The following is a 19,544-nucleotide window of genomic DNA, read 5'->3' as shown; positions in this document are numbered from 1 at the left end:
TTGGTACAGGAGTCTCTTGCATTGCTTCAGAGTAACCAAGCTACATGATTGCTCACTGATAATAAGTGGATCCTCCTTCCAATTTGTTATAGTTTGCTCTCATGATAATATGGCATAGTAACATGGCATCAATTGTAGTTAGTACCTATCCCTCCAGAAGCAGTGGTGGGTTGCAGGTGGTACACCCGGTACGGGTACTGTTCCAGTATGGTGCTCCGGAGGGCCACCCGCCCGCCCGCTATCCTTACCAGTATTTGAGCTGTTCAGGGCTTCTGCTCACAGAACATACCGTGCCAGCGTGATGCTCCATCGAGCAGCTGGACTGTCACGGAGGCATTGCAGAGCGTCGCAGGCAGTATGTATGCATGTGCGCATGCTGCGCGCGTTCATGTGGTGGATGCCCAGCCCTGTTGCACTGTACCGGTTGCAACGGGATCTGGAACTCACCACTACCTAGAAGAATGAAATATTTTGAGAAATATTAAAAAGAATATATCTCCCTGGATGAGAAATGGAGAAATGTTTTCTTAGAGGGAAAAAACAGCCCTCACCTTCCTTAATAGCTCACAGCAGATGTCACCACTTAAGAGATAAAGAGATAGATAGCTATATTCATAGGCAAAAATTCCCTGCAGCAAGGTCTGAACAAAGACAGAATGGAATTAGCCCTTTCAAGATGTTAATTTGTTAATTTGTCTCTTTAGCTCAGTAGTGAAAACCTACCAATAGAATGTATGCATTATATGTATTTTTTCTTTGCTCCAATTAAGATGATCTATATGGCTCGCAATGCAAAGGATGTTGCTGTCTCCTTTTATCACTTTGACTTGATGAATAAGCTACATCCAGATCCTGGCTCTTGGAGTGACTACCTGGAGAAATTCATGATAGGAAGAAGTAAGTTTTTAGGAAACAAAGTGATAAGACTGAGTGAGTTTGCTGCTCACTTACTGAAGAAAAACCCAGGACAGATTATGAACATAATGTTTTTCTTTTTTAGTAAAAAAAAAGAAAAAAAAAAGAAAATGGGTGTTGGCTTACTTGAGATGCCCTTTCTCTGGACAGGTGGAGACAGCATCAATCATGAGTTATACTCATACACTAACCAATAGGACTGAATCTGATATCTTTAAGACACGCCTTCTCCTGCAGCTATATCCATCTTTTTGAACATGAATATGATAGCAGACTGATGTGTGAAAACTAAATCATATGAGGCAATCTCTCCCACTGACACCGGACCAGGCAAATAAAATGAACATCAGGGCGGGGCTGGATGCTGTCTCCATCTGTCCAGAGGAAGGGTGTCTCAGGTAAGAAAACACCCATTCTCGAAGATTGGTGGAGACAGCATCTATGCATTGGACATACCAAAGCTGTCCCCTGATTATGGGTGGAATGATGATTGGGCCAGATGAAGCTGGCTGTCTGCAACCCATTGTAACATCCGCCTTCCAAAAGTAGCCTGGGTCAATGCATACTGGTCAATTTTGCAATGCCGAATAAAGGGAGAAGGTGAAGACAATGTGGCAGCTGTGTACACCTCTTCCAAAGAGGCCTGGGTATCCCAGGCTGCAGACATTGTTGCACTTTGAGTAGAATGAGCACTGATCTGTGCTGGAGAAACTTGCGATTGTAAGGTGTAAGCTTACAGTAGCTACATGCCTGGATCCAGTGCCCCAGCATTGATGATAATGCTTTGCACTCTAATGACTCTGGATGGAATATGGTAAACAACACCTCCATACGCCAAAAAGGTGAGGTTCTGCAAATGTAGATATGTAGAACTCTACACACATCAAGAGTGTGCCACTTGCGTTCCCTGGGGTGAGTCGGGTCTGGACAGAAATTGGGCAATACCAGTTCTTGAGAGTGATGAAAAATGGAGGTCATCTTTGGAATGAACGACGGGTCGAGTCTCAGGACTACCTTATCTGTATGAAAAATACATAAGTCCTGTCTGATGGACAGGGCTGCCAAATCCGACACCCTCCTGGCCGAAGTGGTGGTTATCAAGAAGACCACCTTAAATGACAGGTAACATAGTGATGCCTGTCTCAGAGGCTCAAAGGGAAGTTCCATGAGTGCTTGGAGTACCATGAGGATATCCCATATTGGGGAAAAAAATGCACCACAGGTGGGCAAAGTTTGGTGGCGCCCCTCAGAAACCTCCTGATGAGGTGGTTGTGCACCAATGACATGGTGGCCCCACAGCATAGGACTGAAGAAAGAGCCGCCACCTGTCTCCTGAATGTATTGAGTGCGAGCCCAGAATCCAGACTCCCTTGGAGGAACTCCAAGTTATGCGGCATAAGGGCCTGAAATGGAAGGATGGCCCTGGGGTGGCACCAATGACAGAAGGCTTTCCAGTGGCGTTGTATGTACGATTGGTAGAATCTCATCTGGATGGTTCTGATGACTGTGGAGGACAGAGCTATAGAGGTCATGATGTGCCACTCAGCCTCCAGGCAGTCATCTTGATCCACTGGGGATCCTGATGAAAGAAAGACCCTTGTATCAGAGACCTGGACTGAGCTGGGGGATGCCACGAGGGAGCAACTGAGAGAGCCTTGAGATCTATGAACCAGGGGTGGCATGGCCAAGAGGGTGCTAAGAGAATTAATTCTGCCTGCTCCTTCAACATTTTCTGAATAACCCACTGAATGAGGGGAAGGGGAAGGAAGGCATAAAGAAGGCCGTCGGGCCAAGGATATCAAAGTGCATCTACTCCCTCTACACCTGGAGTCACATACCTTGCGAAGAATTGTGGGACCTTTCTGTTGGCCCTGGTGGTGAAGAGGTCGATCATGGGCAAGCCAAAGTGGCTGACCAGTGCCTGGAACAATTGTGGATGGAGAGTCCATTCTGACTGATCCAGATGAGTCTGGCTGAGCCAATCAGTTGTTTGCCTTGCTAGAGATGTGTTCGGCCAGAGTGAGAGGAGGTTCTTCTATGACCAGCGACCCGGGCGCATGGCTTACTGCATCAGACGCTTGGAACATATCCCACCTTGGCGATTGACATGGGCCTTGGTTGAGATATTGTCCATGAGGACCAGGACATGTCTGTTGACAACTGTGTCCTGCAAATGAAAGAGGCCCAGTTGTATTGCTCGAAACTCCAACTAATTGATGGTGTGGTGCCACTTCCACTGAGACCAAAGGCCCTAGACCATCTCCAACCTCAGGTGTGCACCTCACCCGGACAGGCTGGCATCAGTGGTGATTGTTACCCATGGGGGGGGGGGTAGGTCCTGGAATAATGATCTGTGAAGTTTTCAAAAGATGCCCTAAGTAAATTACAAGCTTCGCGACAAAGTTAAAAAGAAATCCAGTCATTTATTAGGAGCAACATTTTGGCATTTTCTTTTGCTGTGAAGCCAAATCTGATTTCTGTTTAATGGTGTCTGAACTTTACTCCTGTGTCTCCCCTCCCCTCAGTCTGTGTCATAAATCACATCCACCAATCAGGTGCTGCAGCAGGCTATGAACTTTCGCGCCTCACACGTCTGCTGTAGAAATATGATATCCAACTCTGGCTGAAGCTATGCGTGGAATTCTCCCTCCCTTCAATGTCAACTTGATAATAGTCATGGAAATGCTTTACAAGTTGACATTCGTCTCCCCTCACTTCCAGAAAGCGACCTGTGTGAAACAAAACAATTTGAGTACAGGTATATAATCCTCCCCCAAGCTTGCTTGGATTTTCTGCATGGAATTTTGCTATCAGGCAATCAGCCTGGATATTTCTACTTTTTATTTAAGATGCCTCTGATAAGGGGTAGCCCTTCCCCTTGATTAAGTATTGGAGTTGTCTCCTGTGCCACCTCGAATCAAGGACTCGTTGAACCTCATAATGGGTTTGTCCCCCCCTATGACCACAGGGTCCGGGGGCTCCTGGAGTAGTGGTCTCAGAGTGTATCCAATCATGGGTTTAAAGAGGCTACTGTGGAATGCCGGGTGTATCTTCCCCAGCAATCGAGGCAGTTTCAATTGCACTGTGACTGGGTTGAAGATCTTTACTATGGGGAATGGTCCCATAAACTTTGGCCTCAGATTCTTGCTCGGGAGTTTTAATCTCGAATATTTTGTGGAGAGATAAACCTTCTCTTCCACTCGGAATGGCTGTTGTGGAGCCCCTGTATGTGTGTTTTTTAAAAAGTTTTATTGTTTTAATTAAACAAAAACACAAAAAAATAATCGTCCTTCATTACATCTTGTAGAAAGCATGTCGATTGGTTACAAATGCATTTTGTGGGTTTCTTCCACAATCATTACATATACTTCATTCAAATTGAATTGTACATTTTAAATCAATTTTTTTAATGTATTTTACTATCACTGTACCACAATTCTCATTTAATTACAATTATTTAAACATGCTTTTATCTGAAATCATTTGTATTTAAAGACACAACCACCTACTGGCATTCATTCGCAATTTCAATAAACCTCCAATAACATTACACCTTTATAACATATTCTGAAACAAAATCAGTTAATAAGATATCTAAGCATTCCCCCCCTTCCCCCCCAACTCACAATTTCAAGTTTATATCCAATTTGCTTTTACTAATACAACAGATATATATAGCATTAAACATTATCCATCAACATTTCCTTGTTATTATTGTAGTTATTTACTATTTATATCACCTCTCCTCTCATCAGGCCCAAAAGAAATTAAAAGAATTTATAGCAAGATCTAAACAAGAATTTATTAATAAAATTTATAGGTCTTTTCCCTAAGTTTCAATTTACAATTTATATCCAAGTTATTTTTACTAATTAAGGTTATCATTTCATTATTATTGTAGTTAATTATATATTAATGAATGTACATTTAATAACAATCTAAAACAATCTACAAAATACTAACATTCCTACATATAAATCACCAAAATATCCATTAATATTTCCTTGTTATTATTGTGGTTAACGAAAAATTATTTAGTATTTATATCACATCTCTTCTCTTCAGACCCAAAGGGATTATACTTTTATAACAAGATCTAAACAAAAAATTATTAATGAACTTTATATGTCTTTTCACCAAGTCCCAATTTACAATTTATAACCAGGTTACTTATACTAATTAAATTATTATTTCATTATTATTGTTGTAGTTAATTATATCTTAACAAATAAACATTCAATGATAATCTAAAACAATCTACAAAATACTGAAATTCCTACTTATTAATCACCAAAAGTTAACTTTTTATCATCAACTTTCATTATCAACCTGTATCTTTCCAGTACAAAACAATCTTATCTCTCTTGCCAGTTGTGTCAATTCTCTTTTCAGCTCCTTTATAAAGTTTTTATAAACTTCTCTCTGCACTTTATTGCTTAAAAGATCTCTCAAATAGTCTCGTTGCCCTTGAATTGTTATTAACATTAGCTTGTCTTTGGTTATCAAATTTGTTTCTGAAAAGGTTTCTCTTCTTAACTCCATCATTATCACCCTTTTTTTTCTCCTGTATCTTGAAATCTGGGATAAAAATCCAAATTGTCAAATTCACTTTTCCATCTTACCTTCTTTCCACTTTCACTCATATTTGCTCCATTAATAAGTTCATCTATTGTCTTGTCTTTATCTTCTATATTTTCATTCTCTTCTTTAATTTTTGGGGCTCCAACCCCATCATCTTTTGCTGTGAGAAACAATAGTCTATCCAACCTGTTCTCAAATCTCCCAAATCCTTCCAGAATATTTTGAATTCCAGCCAGGATGTTTCAAAATTTTAAGGTTTCCTCATCTGGATATTGATCCATTCCCCTCCCCCCCAAAAAAAAGTGCAGGAGAAAAAAAGAAAAAAGGAATCTGATAGCCACTGCCTCTGTGTGTGTGTGTGTGTGTGTGTGTGTGTGTGTATGTATATGTATGTGTGTGTGTGTATGTGTATATATATATATATACACATACATACACACACACACATACATACATACATACATGTAGTTAACTTAAGCACAAGTTCTTTTGTACTCTTCAAAGAAGGGTTCTATTTTCCAAGAGCACCTGCAAAAAACAATTCGTGCCCTTGACTCTTTATCAGTTTTTGTAAGCAAGTTGCAAACCCTTCAGTTACAAAGTGAGTAAGATCAAAGAGGAATGAACAAAGGATACATTGTTTCAAAGAGAGAACTCCAGATTCTGGCTTCCGAAGGGCAGATTCGACTTTTTCATACTTGTTTCAAGCCTATTGAAAACAAAAATCTTTAATTGTCTTTGATGGAATTTAATTACACATGGTAGGAAGAATTTGTTAAAATAAAAAAGAGGGTTTTAATTCAAGCCAAAAAATAAAGTGAGAAAAAATAGAGGAAAAAAATCAATCTGTTCACTTCAAGTGGAGAAACAGGAAACATTACAGTCACTTCAATTCACAAAATATTGCTACAAGAAAAAACAAGAACTTTCCAAGGCAGTCCAATAAGAATTAAATTCGCCGCTTTATTCTTTTACTTAAAGGACTAATTTATCTTTTTTTTAAAGTTTCTTTGGGCAATCTTTCTCAGAATAAAAAAAAACCTCACCTGATGGACTCACTTTCACTTCCTTCCTTCTGGGACCATCTCTGACTTTGTCAGCTTGGGGGCTGCCTCTTTGCTGCTGGCTTGAAGTGCTTCCCTTGGGTCAATCAGGGACTTTGCGATGTTCCTGAGACCAGCAAGGCTTTATCTTCCTGTTCACCGTTTCTAGGGGATGGTTTAGGTCCCGCTGGACCGTTCAGTGGCTAAAGGGTCAACAGTGGTCTTGGACTGTCGAGACTGTATGTTGTGCTGTCGCGATGTTGGTTCCTCCTTTGAGCCCCTGTGTTTATCTGCCTGTTTCTTATAGGTTCGTGCCACTTTAGCCAGCGCTTTTTTGACATTTTCCCAGGTTGATTTCAGCATTGACATCCAATCAGTCAAGTGACTGAGGAGGGGGGATCCCTTGGATACTCAGCAATTGGGAGGAAGTCCATGCCATTCACTACTTTGAATGGCGCGAGTCCTGTGCTACTGTGTTTGGCCAGCTTGTCAGCCAAGGGTAGTCCGCTGCAGGGTAAGAAGTGTGCCTGTTTGGAGAACAGATCTATTACAGTCCAAATCACCGTGTTTCCCCCACTTTTCGGCAGCTCTATTATAAAGTCCATTGCAATCTCCTCCCACGGCCTTTTTGGCTCTGCTACTGGTTGCAGCAGTTCAGGGGTTTTTCCCGGATGTCTCTTCATTGTGGCCCAGATGATACAACTTTTCATCTTTCTTTATGCCAGGCCACAGAACTGCCTCCGGACTAAGTATAAAGTCTTTAGGAACGCAAAGTGGCCTGCCAGTTTGGTGTAGTGGTTCCTCTGGAGAATTAGGGTTTTGAGTCTCGTGGTCAGGACTCTTGTGGGTTGGTCTTGCTGATCATGGCATTGCTGCCTGGTGGTCACTTGTGCAACTATTTGAGTAAAGGAAATGATGGTGTCCACCACCTGCTCCCATTCGCATTTGTACTGGGGCATGTGGGAGAGGGTGTCACCTAGAAAGTTCCACCCTCCTGGGATGTGCTTTAAAACAAAATCAAAATGGTTGAAGTATTGAGCCCATTGGACTTGTTTGGGTGATAGTTTCAATGGGGTCCTGGGCGCCTCCAGATTTTTGTTGTCAGTCCAGACTTCTAACAGTTTCTGGCCCCCTTTAAATAGGTGCCAGGTTAGCAATGCCCATCTCACAAAGCCTCGTTTTCCCATGCGGCTCATTGTGTCTCTATGTCTGTGAGCTTGAGGGAGGTGTAGGTACAGGGTTGTAAGTTTCCTTGGTTGTTTCTTTGGAGTAGCAGTGCTCCCACTGCCATATCGCTGGTGTCTGCCTGGATCACAAAGGGTTGCTCGGGGTCAGGATGCTTCAGCACCGGCTCCTTTGCAAACATTTCTTTTAGTGTTTTGAACGCCTCTTGGCAGGTTAGGTCCCACTGTAGAGGTTGCCCCAGGTGAGGTTTTGTTCCTGGGCTCCCTGCCTTCAAGAGGCCTGTCAGGGGTTTGGCAATCTTTGCAAAGGAAGGGATGAATTGGCTGTAGAAGTTAGGAAGCTTTGTAGCTGTCTGTGGGTACAAGGCCGTTGCCAGCCTAGGACGTCTTGTACTTTGGCTGGGTCCATCTCTATTCCCTCATTTGACACTCGGTAACCCAGGTAGTCTAACTGTGCACAGTGGAATTTGCATTTTGATACCTTGACGTACAGGTTGGCTGTCAGAAGTTTTTCTAGTACTTGGCATACAAAGGGTATGTGGTCGTTCATAGTCTCAGTGTAGATGAGGATGTCATCTAGGTAGACAAGGACCCCCTTGTAAAGGTACTCATGCAGCACCTCATTTATTAACTGCGTGAATACCGCTGGGGGCCCCTGCAGTCTGAAAGGCATCACTTTGAATTGAAGCTCCCTAGGGGGCAGTTGAACACTGTTTTCCACTCATCTCCCTCTCTGATATGTACTTGGTAGTGTGCTTCTCTGAGGTCTAGTTTGGTGAAGACTTTTCCCTTGGCCAGATGAGATAGCATGTCCTTTATGACGGGGAGGGGGTATAGATTGTGTATGCATACGGCATTTATCCTTTGAAAGTCCACACACAATCTCATAGTTCCATCTTTTTTTCTTTGAAGAGGACTGGTGCTGCGACCTGTGGCTTGGCTGGCTCAATGAACCCCCTTGCTAGGTTTTTGTCTATGTATTTCTGCATCTCTTGCATTTCCTGGGGTGTTGTGGCGTACAGTTTGGGCTTGGGTAGTTTTGCCACAAAGATGATTTTGATGGCACAGTCTGTCTCACAGTGGGGAGTCAGAACATAGCACTCGTCTTTGCTGAATACTTTTGCGAGGTCCTGATATTCCCTCGGAATCAGTTCAGCCTCTGGGGTTTTGTCGGATGTGGTTGCTAGTTGTTCTGGTGGGCTCTTTTGGGGGGTTTCCTGTGTGTGTGTGTTTCTGCTTGCTGGTGTGGGCTGGGTTGGGGCCTCTTGATATCCTAAGTCAGCAGGTACCCTCTTTCCACCAGATGGTCGGTCCCCATTTGTCTAGCCAGGAAAGTCCCAGTATGACTGTGTTTGTCATTATGAATTGAAAAACTTTCCAGTGATCTACTAACTCTAGCCTCACTGGTTCAGTCATGTGGGTGGCATAGGCTCCCCCCATTAGGGACCAGTTGACCTGTTTGAACCAGATCAGGTGGGCCATTTTTTTTGCTTTGATCCCCAATTTCAGGACTGTGGTTAAGTTGATCAAGCACCTTGTGCAGCCTGAGTCTATTAGGGCTTGAAAATCCCCTTGGTTTCATTTTGGGGGGGGCTATAACGTGTATTGGAAAAAGGAAAGGATGAATTGGTTCACTTACCATTGGGTTGTTTTCTCCCTCGACCTCATCATAGGATTTGGGCCACTGGTCATTATTGCCTGGGGTTCCATCCCTTTTGCCTGAGGGTGAAAGGGCCTCTGCAGCCTGGAGGGCTTTCTGGGATGTGTTGGTGACCCGTTTGGGGCCTCATTCTGGTCTTGCCCTAGGTGGTGGGTCTGACCTTGGTTTCAGGGCTGGGGTTGAGCACGCAGATGCCATGTGGCCCATCCCCCCCCATCTGTAGCATCTCAGGGCTATAGATGTGGGGGGATCTCAGCATCTCAGCCTTTGCGGGACGGATGGTTTCAGGGCCTGCTGTGGTGCTGTGGTTCCCCGTCGGTTGGGCGTTTTCAGGTCAGGTTGACCTCTCTCTTTTGTGTCCAGTTGCTTTCTCATATCGTTGGTGCGCAGCTCGCTATCGACCTTTGTTGCTACTCAGAACCACTTAGAGAGTCAATTTGGGATGTCGCCGCATGTGTTTACCTGGGCAATTTGCTTGTCCAGGCTTGTTCTGAAAAAATGCACCAGCAGCCACCCTGGTAAAGGGGGTAGCCTTCCAATGACGCTCCTAAATTCACAGATATGCTCTTTGACAGAGCAGTTCCTCTGCTTTAGGTTCCTGAGTTCCTCTTCCGCATATGGGTCCTCCTCCGCCTCATCAGATGTGGCCTCTAGCAGTTGCAGGAAGTCATCTATGTCTTGCAGTTGGGGTGGATCTCCTCTTGTGGAGGGTTGCTAATCATTTCCTTGCTTCTTCCTCTAGCCCCTCTGTGATGGTATTCACCATGGCTCTGGGGGATGGGTAGAGGTGCCCATAGTGTTCTAGGTGCATATCGGCTGAATCAAGAATAGAGCTAGCTGGTTTGAGTCCCCATCAAACTTTCTCCTGAATTGGGATGGGTTATTCAGCCCTCCAACCTCCTGTCAGCCTCTGTATGCTTGCGCCTGATATGGCTGGCATCTTCCTCACCTCTAGTTCAGAGAGAGGGATGGGGTTGCCTTCCCTGGGCAGTCTGCCTGCTGCGTGGGAGAGACACTGGTTGCAGTTTCGGGGTCCTTCTCCTTCTATTGGGTGGAGGAGGGGGATTGCGCTCCAGTCTGTGTCTTTTCCCTTCAACAAGATCAGATGTCCCTCCCCTCTCTTTTGGGCAGCATGGTGGCCCCTCGTAATGAAGGGTGGTCTGGTCAAAATCCTCCCTCAGCTGCTCTATTGCACTCCCCAAGGATTCCATCTGGGGCTTTGGGAGCCTGGCTTGTGCCCAGTCACACATCCAGTCCACCCTTGCCAGCTCGCTCAAGACCAGAAGTGGGTTCCGGCTGGTACTCACCACTACGGGTGTACCAGTGCCGTACTTTTGCGTACCCATTCCATGGTGGCATGGCCACACCTCCATATTAGTATGCTGCCCTGCCCCCGTTTGCCTGGCTTCCTGCCTCCTCCTGTGGTTTCCTCAGTGCTGGCTCGTGCTCTTCCTCCCCAAGTGTAGTTTGATTGCAGGCGGAGCCATGTTGCCTTTTCAACCTGTAATCAGTGAAGCTGGGGTGGATTTTTGCATAGCTTTATCCAGCTGTTGGGGGAGGGGGAATGACTTACTCCCTAGGCCCCCATTCATTTCTGTCTCACACACACACCACAGCTGGATAAAGCTATGCAAAAATCCAGCCCAGCTTCACTGATTACAGGTTTTAAAAGGCAACGTGGCTCACCCTACAATCAAACTACACTTGGGGAGAGAGAGTACAAGCAAGCACTGAGGAGACCACAGGAGAAGGCTGGAAGCTGGGCAAAGAGCCATGCTGTAGCACACACACTTTCCCCCAGCCCTGTTCTTTTGGAAGGCTCGGATTGGCTCCCCTCCAGCTTCTCTGCCTCTACTCTCACCCCAGCCTGCCAGCAGGAGGTGAATCAATGGGCTTTATTGCATTCCAGGCATTTGCCACCCAGGCAGCATGCTGCATTTGCAATGGAAGGTGTTTGGGGAAGGCAGCAGGGGAAAGGGGGGGAATGGCAGAGGAGCTGCTTTCAAGCCATTGGGAGAGATATCCAATCCAACTTTTGTGTTTGTGTGTGTTTGTGTGTGTTTGTGTTTGTGTGTGTGTGTTTGAGAAAGAGAGGGAAAGAGGGAAAGGGGTAGGAGAGATAATCCAATCCAACTAATGTTTGTGTGTGTGTGTGTTTGTGTGTGTATTTTGGTGCCTCTAACAGAGAGGAAAATTGCCAGAAAGGAGAAGGAGTTTACTAGGACAAGGTTGCCATGCAGAGGAAGGCAGAGATAGTCTTTGACATATGACTACAATTGAGCCCAAAATTTTGGTTGCTAAGCAAGAGCATTGTTAAGTGAGCTTCACCACATTTTACCCAATCCATGACATCTCCTGGTGACATCAAGGTGGCCACTCCCACCTGGTCACATGACTGCCAAGCAAACTCCCACCTGGTCACATGACTGCCAAGCCACTCCCACAAAACAGGCCACACCTACAGAATAGATTCTGATTTTTTTTGAAACCTACCACTGCTCAAGACCCTTCCCTTTATCTGGGAATTGGGGTAAGGGAACTCAACTTCAGCTGCCATAAGGGCTAATTTTCACCAGTACTCATCCTTTCTTGCTTCTGCCACTGGGAAAGGCATCGCAGCTTTGATGTCGGGAGCTTTGATGTCTGGAGCTGGCTGAACTCCTCCGGCTGAAATCAGGCTTTCTTCCGATAATCTGCCTTCTGCCATGGTTGCCTGATTTTCCCTCCAAGCACCCCAAATATCAGCAAGTGATTGAAGAGCCCAGGAGTCAGGAAACCCAGAAATCTTGATAGATTTTAAAAGTCAGATTTGGCTCTCGGTGAAGTTTCCAAAAGATGCCCTAAGTAAATTACAAGAATCGGGACAAAGTTCAAAAGAAATCCAGTCATTTATTAGGAGCAACATTTTGGCATTTTCTTCTTCTGCGGAGCCAAATCTGATTTCTGTTTAATGACATCTGAACTTTACCCTGTGTCTCCCCTCCCCTCAATCTGTGTCATAAATCACATCCACCAACGAGGTGCTGCAACAGGTTATGAACTTTCATGCCTCACACGCCTGCTGTAGAAATATGAGATCCAACTTTGGCCAAAGGTATGCATGGAATTCTCCCTCCCTTCAATGTCAACTTGATAATAGTCATGGAAATGCTTTACAAGTTCCCTGTTTTAGGACTGGAGAGTCCCATCACGCTAGGGACTTTAGAACTTCTGGGGAAATGCGAATTGACCAGGTTGAGCAATTGGTGTCGTCTTTTTGGTGTGGCAGCAGGAGTAATTGGAGAGGCCTGCTGTGGAGTCTGGCTCATGAGACTATGGAAAAGCAAGACATCATCTTGCCCAGGAGCTGAGAGAGGACAATCAGCTGGGCTCGATGATGCCCCCTGGCCTGCTGGGCTAGATTCAATAGACTGACCTGGCATTCCCTGGATAGATAGACCCTGCCCTGAACTTTGTCTATTACTGCTCCTAAATGGAGCAGCCAAGTGATTAGGATTAGGCTTTCCTCCAGGTTGATGGAGAAGCCATACTCCCTCAGGGTCTGGAGTATTACCTCTAGGTCCTGTGTAGTTTGGCCAGGATGTCATCCAGGTAACACAAGATCCTGATCAGATGAGCTCGCAGATGGGCCGTGAGTGCCGACGGGACCTTGGTAAATACCCTCAGAGCTGAGGAAAGGCGAAAGGGTTGAACAGAAGGGAGTAAAACCCCTGTCCCCACGGATCCTCCAGGACCAGTTGAATGGCCTGGATTCCAGCAGGTGCTGGATGGCCTAGTCCATGAGGTGTCTCTTTTCTCGGTTCTGTGACATGGGACGGAGGAGGAAACGCCTCAGGGGTAGGAGAAAAATTCTAGGGAGAAGCCATGTTTCACTGTCTCCCCGACCCAGGCATCCATTGTGACCACCTCCCACCGGTCGGCAAAGAAGGCTAATTGGCCACCGATGGAAAGGTTGTCCTAGCAGTCATTTTTGATGGTGGAAGGGCCGATTGGAGCCTGTCCCTTGGTAGGGCCATTTGGGCTGATAATGTTACCCTCCTCTGCCTGACCTGTCCTGGTGTTGACTCTGTCTACCGGAATATTGGAGAGCTGGACGAGAGAATCTGTATCCCCTATCTGAGCCTCTAAAGGGCAGCCTACATTGGTAGGGAGAGGCCCTGGACTGTGACTTATGGAATTGTCCTTAGACTCTATTAGCATGGGTTCTAAAGAAGCCCCAAAGAGCTTATCTCCAGCAAATGGGAGGCTAGGCGTCATTTGTGCTTAGTGTCCTGTGACACTGTCTAAGCCAAATCATCCTCCTGGCTGAAATAGGGGAAGCTATGGCTTTAGAAGCAAATCTAGCCACGCACAAGGAAGCTTCGGCCGAAAACTGCAGGGCCACCTTAATTTTGTTAAGGTCTTGATGTTCCCTGGAATCAGATTTAGGGAGCCGCTCCTACAGTTGTGTTAACCAGAGGAGGGCAGCTCTATCGAAGAAGGAAGAAGCCGTTGAGGCCTTGACTGCCTAGGCGGCCAATTGATGGCCCTTGACTATGATGTGCTCAGACCTCCTGTCCTCGGGTTTCAGCGCTTCCTCAGGGATGCTGGGAACCACCGTGGGAGAGGAGAGGGCCGCTACTGGAGCATCTCTGGATGGAATTTCAAGTAGCTTAGTTAATTCAGGACCCACATTAAAGAACCTCTTGTCTTGAGAGGTTGGGAAGGGGCCTGACCTTGGAGAGGTCCATTGCTGCTGGACAATATCCAGAAACAGTTTAGGAGAAGGAATCACCATCTGGCCCACTGGTTCAGAAAACATTAGGCCAGTGGAAGTCACCAGGATGGAAGGACCTGCCTGGGCAGCCTGAGCCGACTCCAGCTCAGCCACTTTCTGTGCTTTCAAAAGGAGAGAGGTAAACATGGAAGGACGAAACAGGTTCCCCGTGGTGGACTGATTGGAACCCTCCTCTGCAGAGAGCTCTGAATATCTATACATATCCTCATCCTCAGAAGAAGAAGAGGAGCTGCTCGGGGACCTGGAAAGTTGTTTGTCCAATGTGTTTGGTGTTACAGTAGGATGTCTGGCTTCCTTGTGTTTGTTTTGTCTGCTGTGGCTGGAAGATGAGGAAGACCTTTGCTCTCGGAGCCCTGCAGCAATGCCCTGTTTAATTACCTCCGAAATGATGGAAGCCGTGTCAGGCGGCTGCTAAGCCAGGTAAGCAATGGGAGGCGTGGGTGATAGGGAAGCTCTGGTTTCTTGGCTGTCTTCCTCTGCAGCCTCTACTTCATATCCCTCACTGTCTGGGGACAATTCCTCCATTGGGAGAGGGACTATGATCAATCTGACGGCTAGTGGAGACCTGTAATAATTGTTCTGCTGCCCTCTTGGCTGCCTCTCTTTCGAACTGCTTGTCCAGGGCCCTCTGGCGCCTATCCTCATTCTTCTTGGAGAATTTCCCCTTGGATTCCCCCCCCCTCTTTTTGCTGGGGATTGTGCCTCTGTCTGGTAGATCTGACTCCAGAGTACAAATCTTGGTGTTTTTTTTTCTTTTTCAACTTTGTGGTGCCCCCTTGGGCCTGGTGCCCTCAGCACGTGCTTGGTCTGCTTAACAGTTGATACCCCACTGAATGTCAGCTATACTTGCAGGGTAAAATAAATGTGAGATTACTATAAACATTTACAATTTAGAAAAATTTTAAGTGTTCGTTATGCATATTGTCTCATATAGGCCACATTATTGTTGGCAAATTCCAGATGGAATTGAGGCTAAGACTCATGTGAGTTGCCTAAATATTTATAGTGTGCTTGTGCTTGCGGGGTGATTTAAAACACTGATTTCATAGCTCTAATGAAATCCTTAAACTTATAACTGCTTCTCTCTCTCTCTTTTTTATAAGCAATGATCTTTGGCTCCTGGTACAATCATGTAAAAAGCTGGTGGAATAAGAGAAATGATCATTCCATATTGTACTTGTTTTATGAAGACATGAAAGAGGTAATAGAATAAGTACCACTCAAATATTTATTTATTTATTTATTTATTTATTAAATGTATATGCATCTCATCGACCATATGACTGGGTGGTAAGGATGGATTTATTTATTTAATCAATGTAGCCCACTTATTGATAACTCTGGGTAGCTTACGGAGAGTTAAAACAATTTGAAAACTTTTTAAAAAGCAACCATTCTGGAAGGAATCAGATTGAACCATTGCTATTGCTTACCAGAACTATACATAAGGCTTAGAGCCAATTCCCAATGCTTCCTGAAGCCCAGTAGGGTCAGGGCCATATGGACCTCATATAGGATATTAGGGCAGAAATGGCATAGAAGAAAAATAGTTTAACCTTTATGTATAATATTTTAAGAAACTTTTTTTGAGTCCGATATTGGGACTCTTTAATGCAAAACAAAGGATTATAGGTAGTATTTTAATTATAACAATTTGCTTAACAATGGTTCAAATTTTAAAAAAAAGGCCTCAGAAAAGGTGCTTTGCAACCTGTAAGTCCTTCTTTCACAAAACATTCCACCCTCATCTCACCATAGTCATATAATTGCAATCTGGATGCTTGTGAACCTGTTTGTACTTAAGACCAGTTGCCAAATACCCTGCAAGCATGTGATTACCATTTCCAATCTTCTGTGCTGGCTCCTGCAAGCAGGTCACAGGGGAAGCTGGCCAGAAAAGTTGTTAGTTGTGAGTTATGACCACAATTGAGCTCAAAATTTATGTTACTAAGTGAAACATTTGTTAAGTGAGTTTGCCTCATTTTACAACTTTTCTTGCCATAATGGTTGTGAAGCATTGCATTTGTTAAGTTAGTAATACATTTGTTAAGTGAATCTGACTTCCCTATTGACTTTGCTTGTCAGGTCACAAAAGCGGATCACATGACCATGGGACACTGGAACTGTCATAAATATGAGTCAGTTGCTAAGTATCTGACTTTTAATCTTGTGACTATAGGGATGCTGCAATGGTCATAAGTATGAAAAATGGTCATAAGTCACTTTTTTCAATGCCGTTGTAACTTTGAATAGTCACTAAATGAATTGTTGTAAGTTGAAAGAGCTGCATATCTAAGGATTTCAGTTTTGTGATCACTTGGATTGCTGAAATCCAAGCAGGGACAGGCTCTCATTCATCCACCTCCAGAAATGAGAGGGAATCAACAGATGCCTGTCCCAATTGTAAGTCAAACATTTCCTGCAGGTTTATTTTATCCTCTAAGAACTTTCATGTGTGCAGCAAAACTTTATGAAAGGTAATGTGTAGCAAAAGGAATATAATTTTAATATGATTTTCCTTAGGATCCAAAGAATGAGATTAAGAAAATCATACATTTCTTGGGAAAGAATCTTGATGAATCAGTTATAGATAATATTGTTTATCATACATCTTTTGATGTGATGAAGGACAATCCTATGACAAACTACAGGATGGCTCCAGCTGCTGTATTGGATCATAGTATCTCTCCGTTCATGCGCAAGGGTAAGAGGTTGCATGACCTCTCTGATCATTTTCTTAATTTCTAAACACAGACATGCCATTTTTTGGAGAATTGTTATTCTTTTATAACTCATTTTCAGCTGATAATGTTGGAACAGAGGCAATATTTCACTATATACAATATATGCTTCATTCTCTATATGTGTTTGACTTGTATTATTTGCATTTTAGGAATTGTTGGAGATTGGAAGAATCACTTTACAGTGGCTCAGAATGAGGCATTTGATGAGAACTATAAGAAGACAATGGCAGATACAACACTGCAATTTCGAACTGAGATCTGAGGCTCCCATGAGCTGTAACAAAGCTGTTACTTTTATGCAGTTCCATATACAATATGTCATTCAATATGTTTTGAATTCTTGCAAGTACTTGATTTTAAAGGACCAGATTCTGATTTGGCAGGTTACAGAAAATATGTACATGAATTTGGCAAAGGGTTCCAGACCAAAAGAATAAGAGCTTTTTTGTGACTTTTCTGGGTTTGGGTTCTTATTGGCAGTAACTTAGCTCATAGTCATGTTTTAATATTTCTCCATAGAAGCACATAATTATTTTGCTGTTTTTAAAGCACATTGGAGAAAAAAAATAGGTAAAAAACTGCAGGAAGTCAAAAGATTCATTAGCCTCTACTGCTATATTTCCAAATTAAAGCATTGGTCTTATTGGCTGCTATAAATTGAAGGAAAATATTGGGACAAAAAATACCCTACAACTAACATGAGTTGTGAATTAAACATTAATATTTTTGAAACACAGAGAAGACATTCCGTACAATATTAGACACAAGTAATGTATAAAATATATTTTTTAGGAATTTTAAGGAAAAACAATCAAGCATAGATAATTTTATTTCCATTTTAACCTTCAAATTGTGGTATTTGATTTTACTCCCGCACAAATAACCTTTTATTAAGAATTCTGATTAAAATAGAAGGAGGAACCAAAGTCACGACAACAAAATGTTCAGTCTCGACAGCCCGAGACCGCCATTGACACTTTTGCCACTGGACAGTCCAGCAGGACCTAAACCATCCCGGAGAGACAGTGATCAGGAAGACAAAGCCTTGTTAGCCTCAGGGACACCGCAAAGTCCTGATGGACCCAAGGGAAGCACTTTAAGCCGGCGGCAAACAGGCAGCCCCCAGGCTGACAAAGTCGGAGATGACTCCGGAAGGAAGGAAGTGAAAGTGAGTCCATCGAGTGAGGGTTTTTTTTTACTCTGAGAAAGATTGCCCAAAGAAACTTAAAAAAAAAAAAAAAGATAAATTAATCCTTTAAGTAAAAGAATAAAGCAGTGAATTTAATTCTTATTGAACTGCCTTGGAAAGTTTTTGTTCTTTCTTGTAACAATACTTTGTGGATTGAAGTGATTGCAACATTTCCTGTTTCTCTGCTTGAAGTGAATGGATTGATTTTTCCCCCTGCTATTTTTTACCACCTTATTTTTTGGCTTAAATTAAAACTCTCTTTTTTATTTTAACAAATTCTCCCTTCTATTTGTTATTAAGTCCCACCAAAGACAATTAAAGATTTTTGTTTTCCATAAAATTGATAAAAGTCTGAAAAAGTGGAATCTGCCATTCGGAAGCCAGAGTCTGACATGCCTTCTTTGAAACAATGTATCCTTTGTTCATTCCTATTTGATCTTACTGACTTTGTAACTGAAGGGTTATCAACTTGCTTACAAAATTTGATAAAGAGTCAAGGGCACGAATTGCTTTTGGCAGGTGCTCTTGGAAAATATGTTGGCTCGAGAAGGAAAAGGAAAGAAAAAGGTAGAACCCTCCTCCTTTGAAGTGTACAAAAGAACTTGTGTTTAAGTTAATCTAATATATATATATATATATACATACATACATACATACACACACACACACACACACACACACACACACACACACAAAAGAAGCTTGGAAGGCTAGAGTGGCAGTGGCTATCAGACTCCTCTTTTCTTTTTTTCTACTTTTTTTTTTTTTTTTTTTTTTTTTTTTTTGGGAAAATGGATCAATATCCAGATGAGGAAACCTTAAAATTTCGAAACATCCTGGCTGGAACTCAAAATATTCTGGAAGGCTTTGGGAGATTTGAGAAGAAGTTTGATAGACTATTGTTTATCATAGCAAAAGATGATGGGGTTGGAGCCCCAAAAATTAAAGAAGAGAATGAAAATATAGAAGATAAAGACAAGACAATAGATGAACTTATTAATGGAGCAAATGTGGGTGAAAGCGGAAAGAAAGGAAGATGGAAAAGTGAATTTGACAAATTGGAGCTTTACCCCAGATTTCAAGATACAGGAGGGAAAAAAAGGGTGATAATGATGGAGCTAAGAAGAGAAACCTATTCAGAAATAAGTTTGACAACCAAAGACAAGCTAATATTAATAACAATTCAAGGGCAACGAGACTATTTGAGAGATGTTTTAAGCAAGTGCGGAGAGAAGTTTATAAAAACTTCATAAAGGAGCTGAAAAGAGAATTGACAAAACCATTGACAAGAGAGATAAGACTGTTTTGAAACTGGAAAGATACAGGTTGATAATGAAAGTTGACGATAAAAAGTTAGCTAATTTTTGGTGATCAATAAGTAGGGATTTTAGTATTTTGTAGATTGTTTTAGATTATCATTGAATGTTTATTCGTTTATAATTAACTATGAC

At 43.2% G+C, this 19,544-nt stretch overlaps 1 protein-coding gene across 2 annotated transcripts in view; it reads left to right on the top strand.

Moving 5' to 3' along the window:
- The window catches only part of LOC106548805 (sulfotransferase 1B1), a 29,846-nt gene extending 11,109 nt beyond the window's left edge, over positions 1–18,737 (top strand). For both annotated transcript variants that reach the window (XM_087713241.1, XM_087713240.1), the window contains 4 exons: positions 771–897; positions 15,264–15,361; positions 16,684–16,864; positions 17,054–18,737. In XM_087713241.1, the coding sequence (XP_087569367.1) occupies positions 771–897; positions 15,264–15,361; positions 16,684–16,864; positions 17,054–17,166 (519 nt within the window). In that variant the 3' untranslated portion in view covers positions 17,167–18,737. The remainder of the gene's footprint in view (positions 1–770; positions 898–15,263; positions 15,362–16,683; positions 16,865–17,053) is intronic.
- Positions 18,738–19,544: the final 807 nt, after the last annotated feature.

Source organism: Thamnophis sirtalis, unplaced genomic scaffold (genome assembly GCF_051295495.1).
Source record: "Thamnophis sirtalis isolate CommonGarterSnake01/CBP01778 unplaced genomic scaffold, rThaSir2_p1.2 scaffold_4, whole genome shotgun sequence".
Taxonomy (NCBI): domain Eukaryota; kingdom Metazoa; phylum Chordata; class Lepidosauria; order Squamata; family Natricidae; genus Thamnophis; species Thamnophis sirtalis.
Note: the sequence above shows the minus strand (reverse complement) of the source record. Positions and strands in the feature narration are given on the sequence as shown.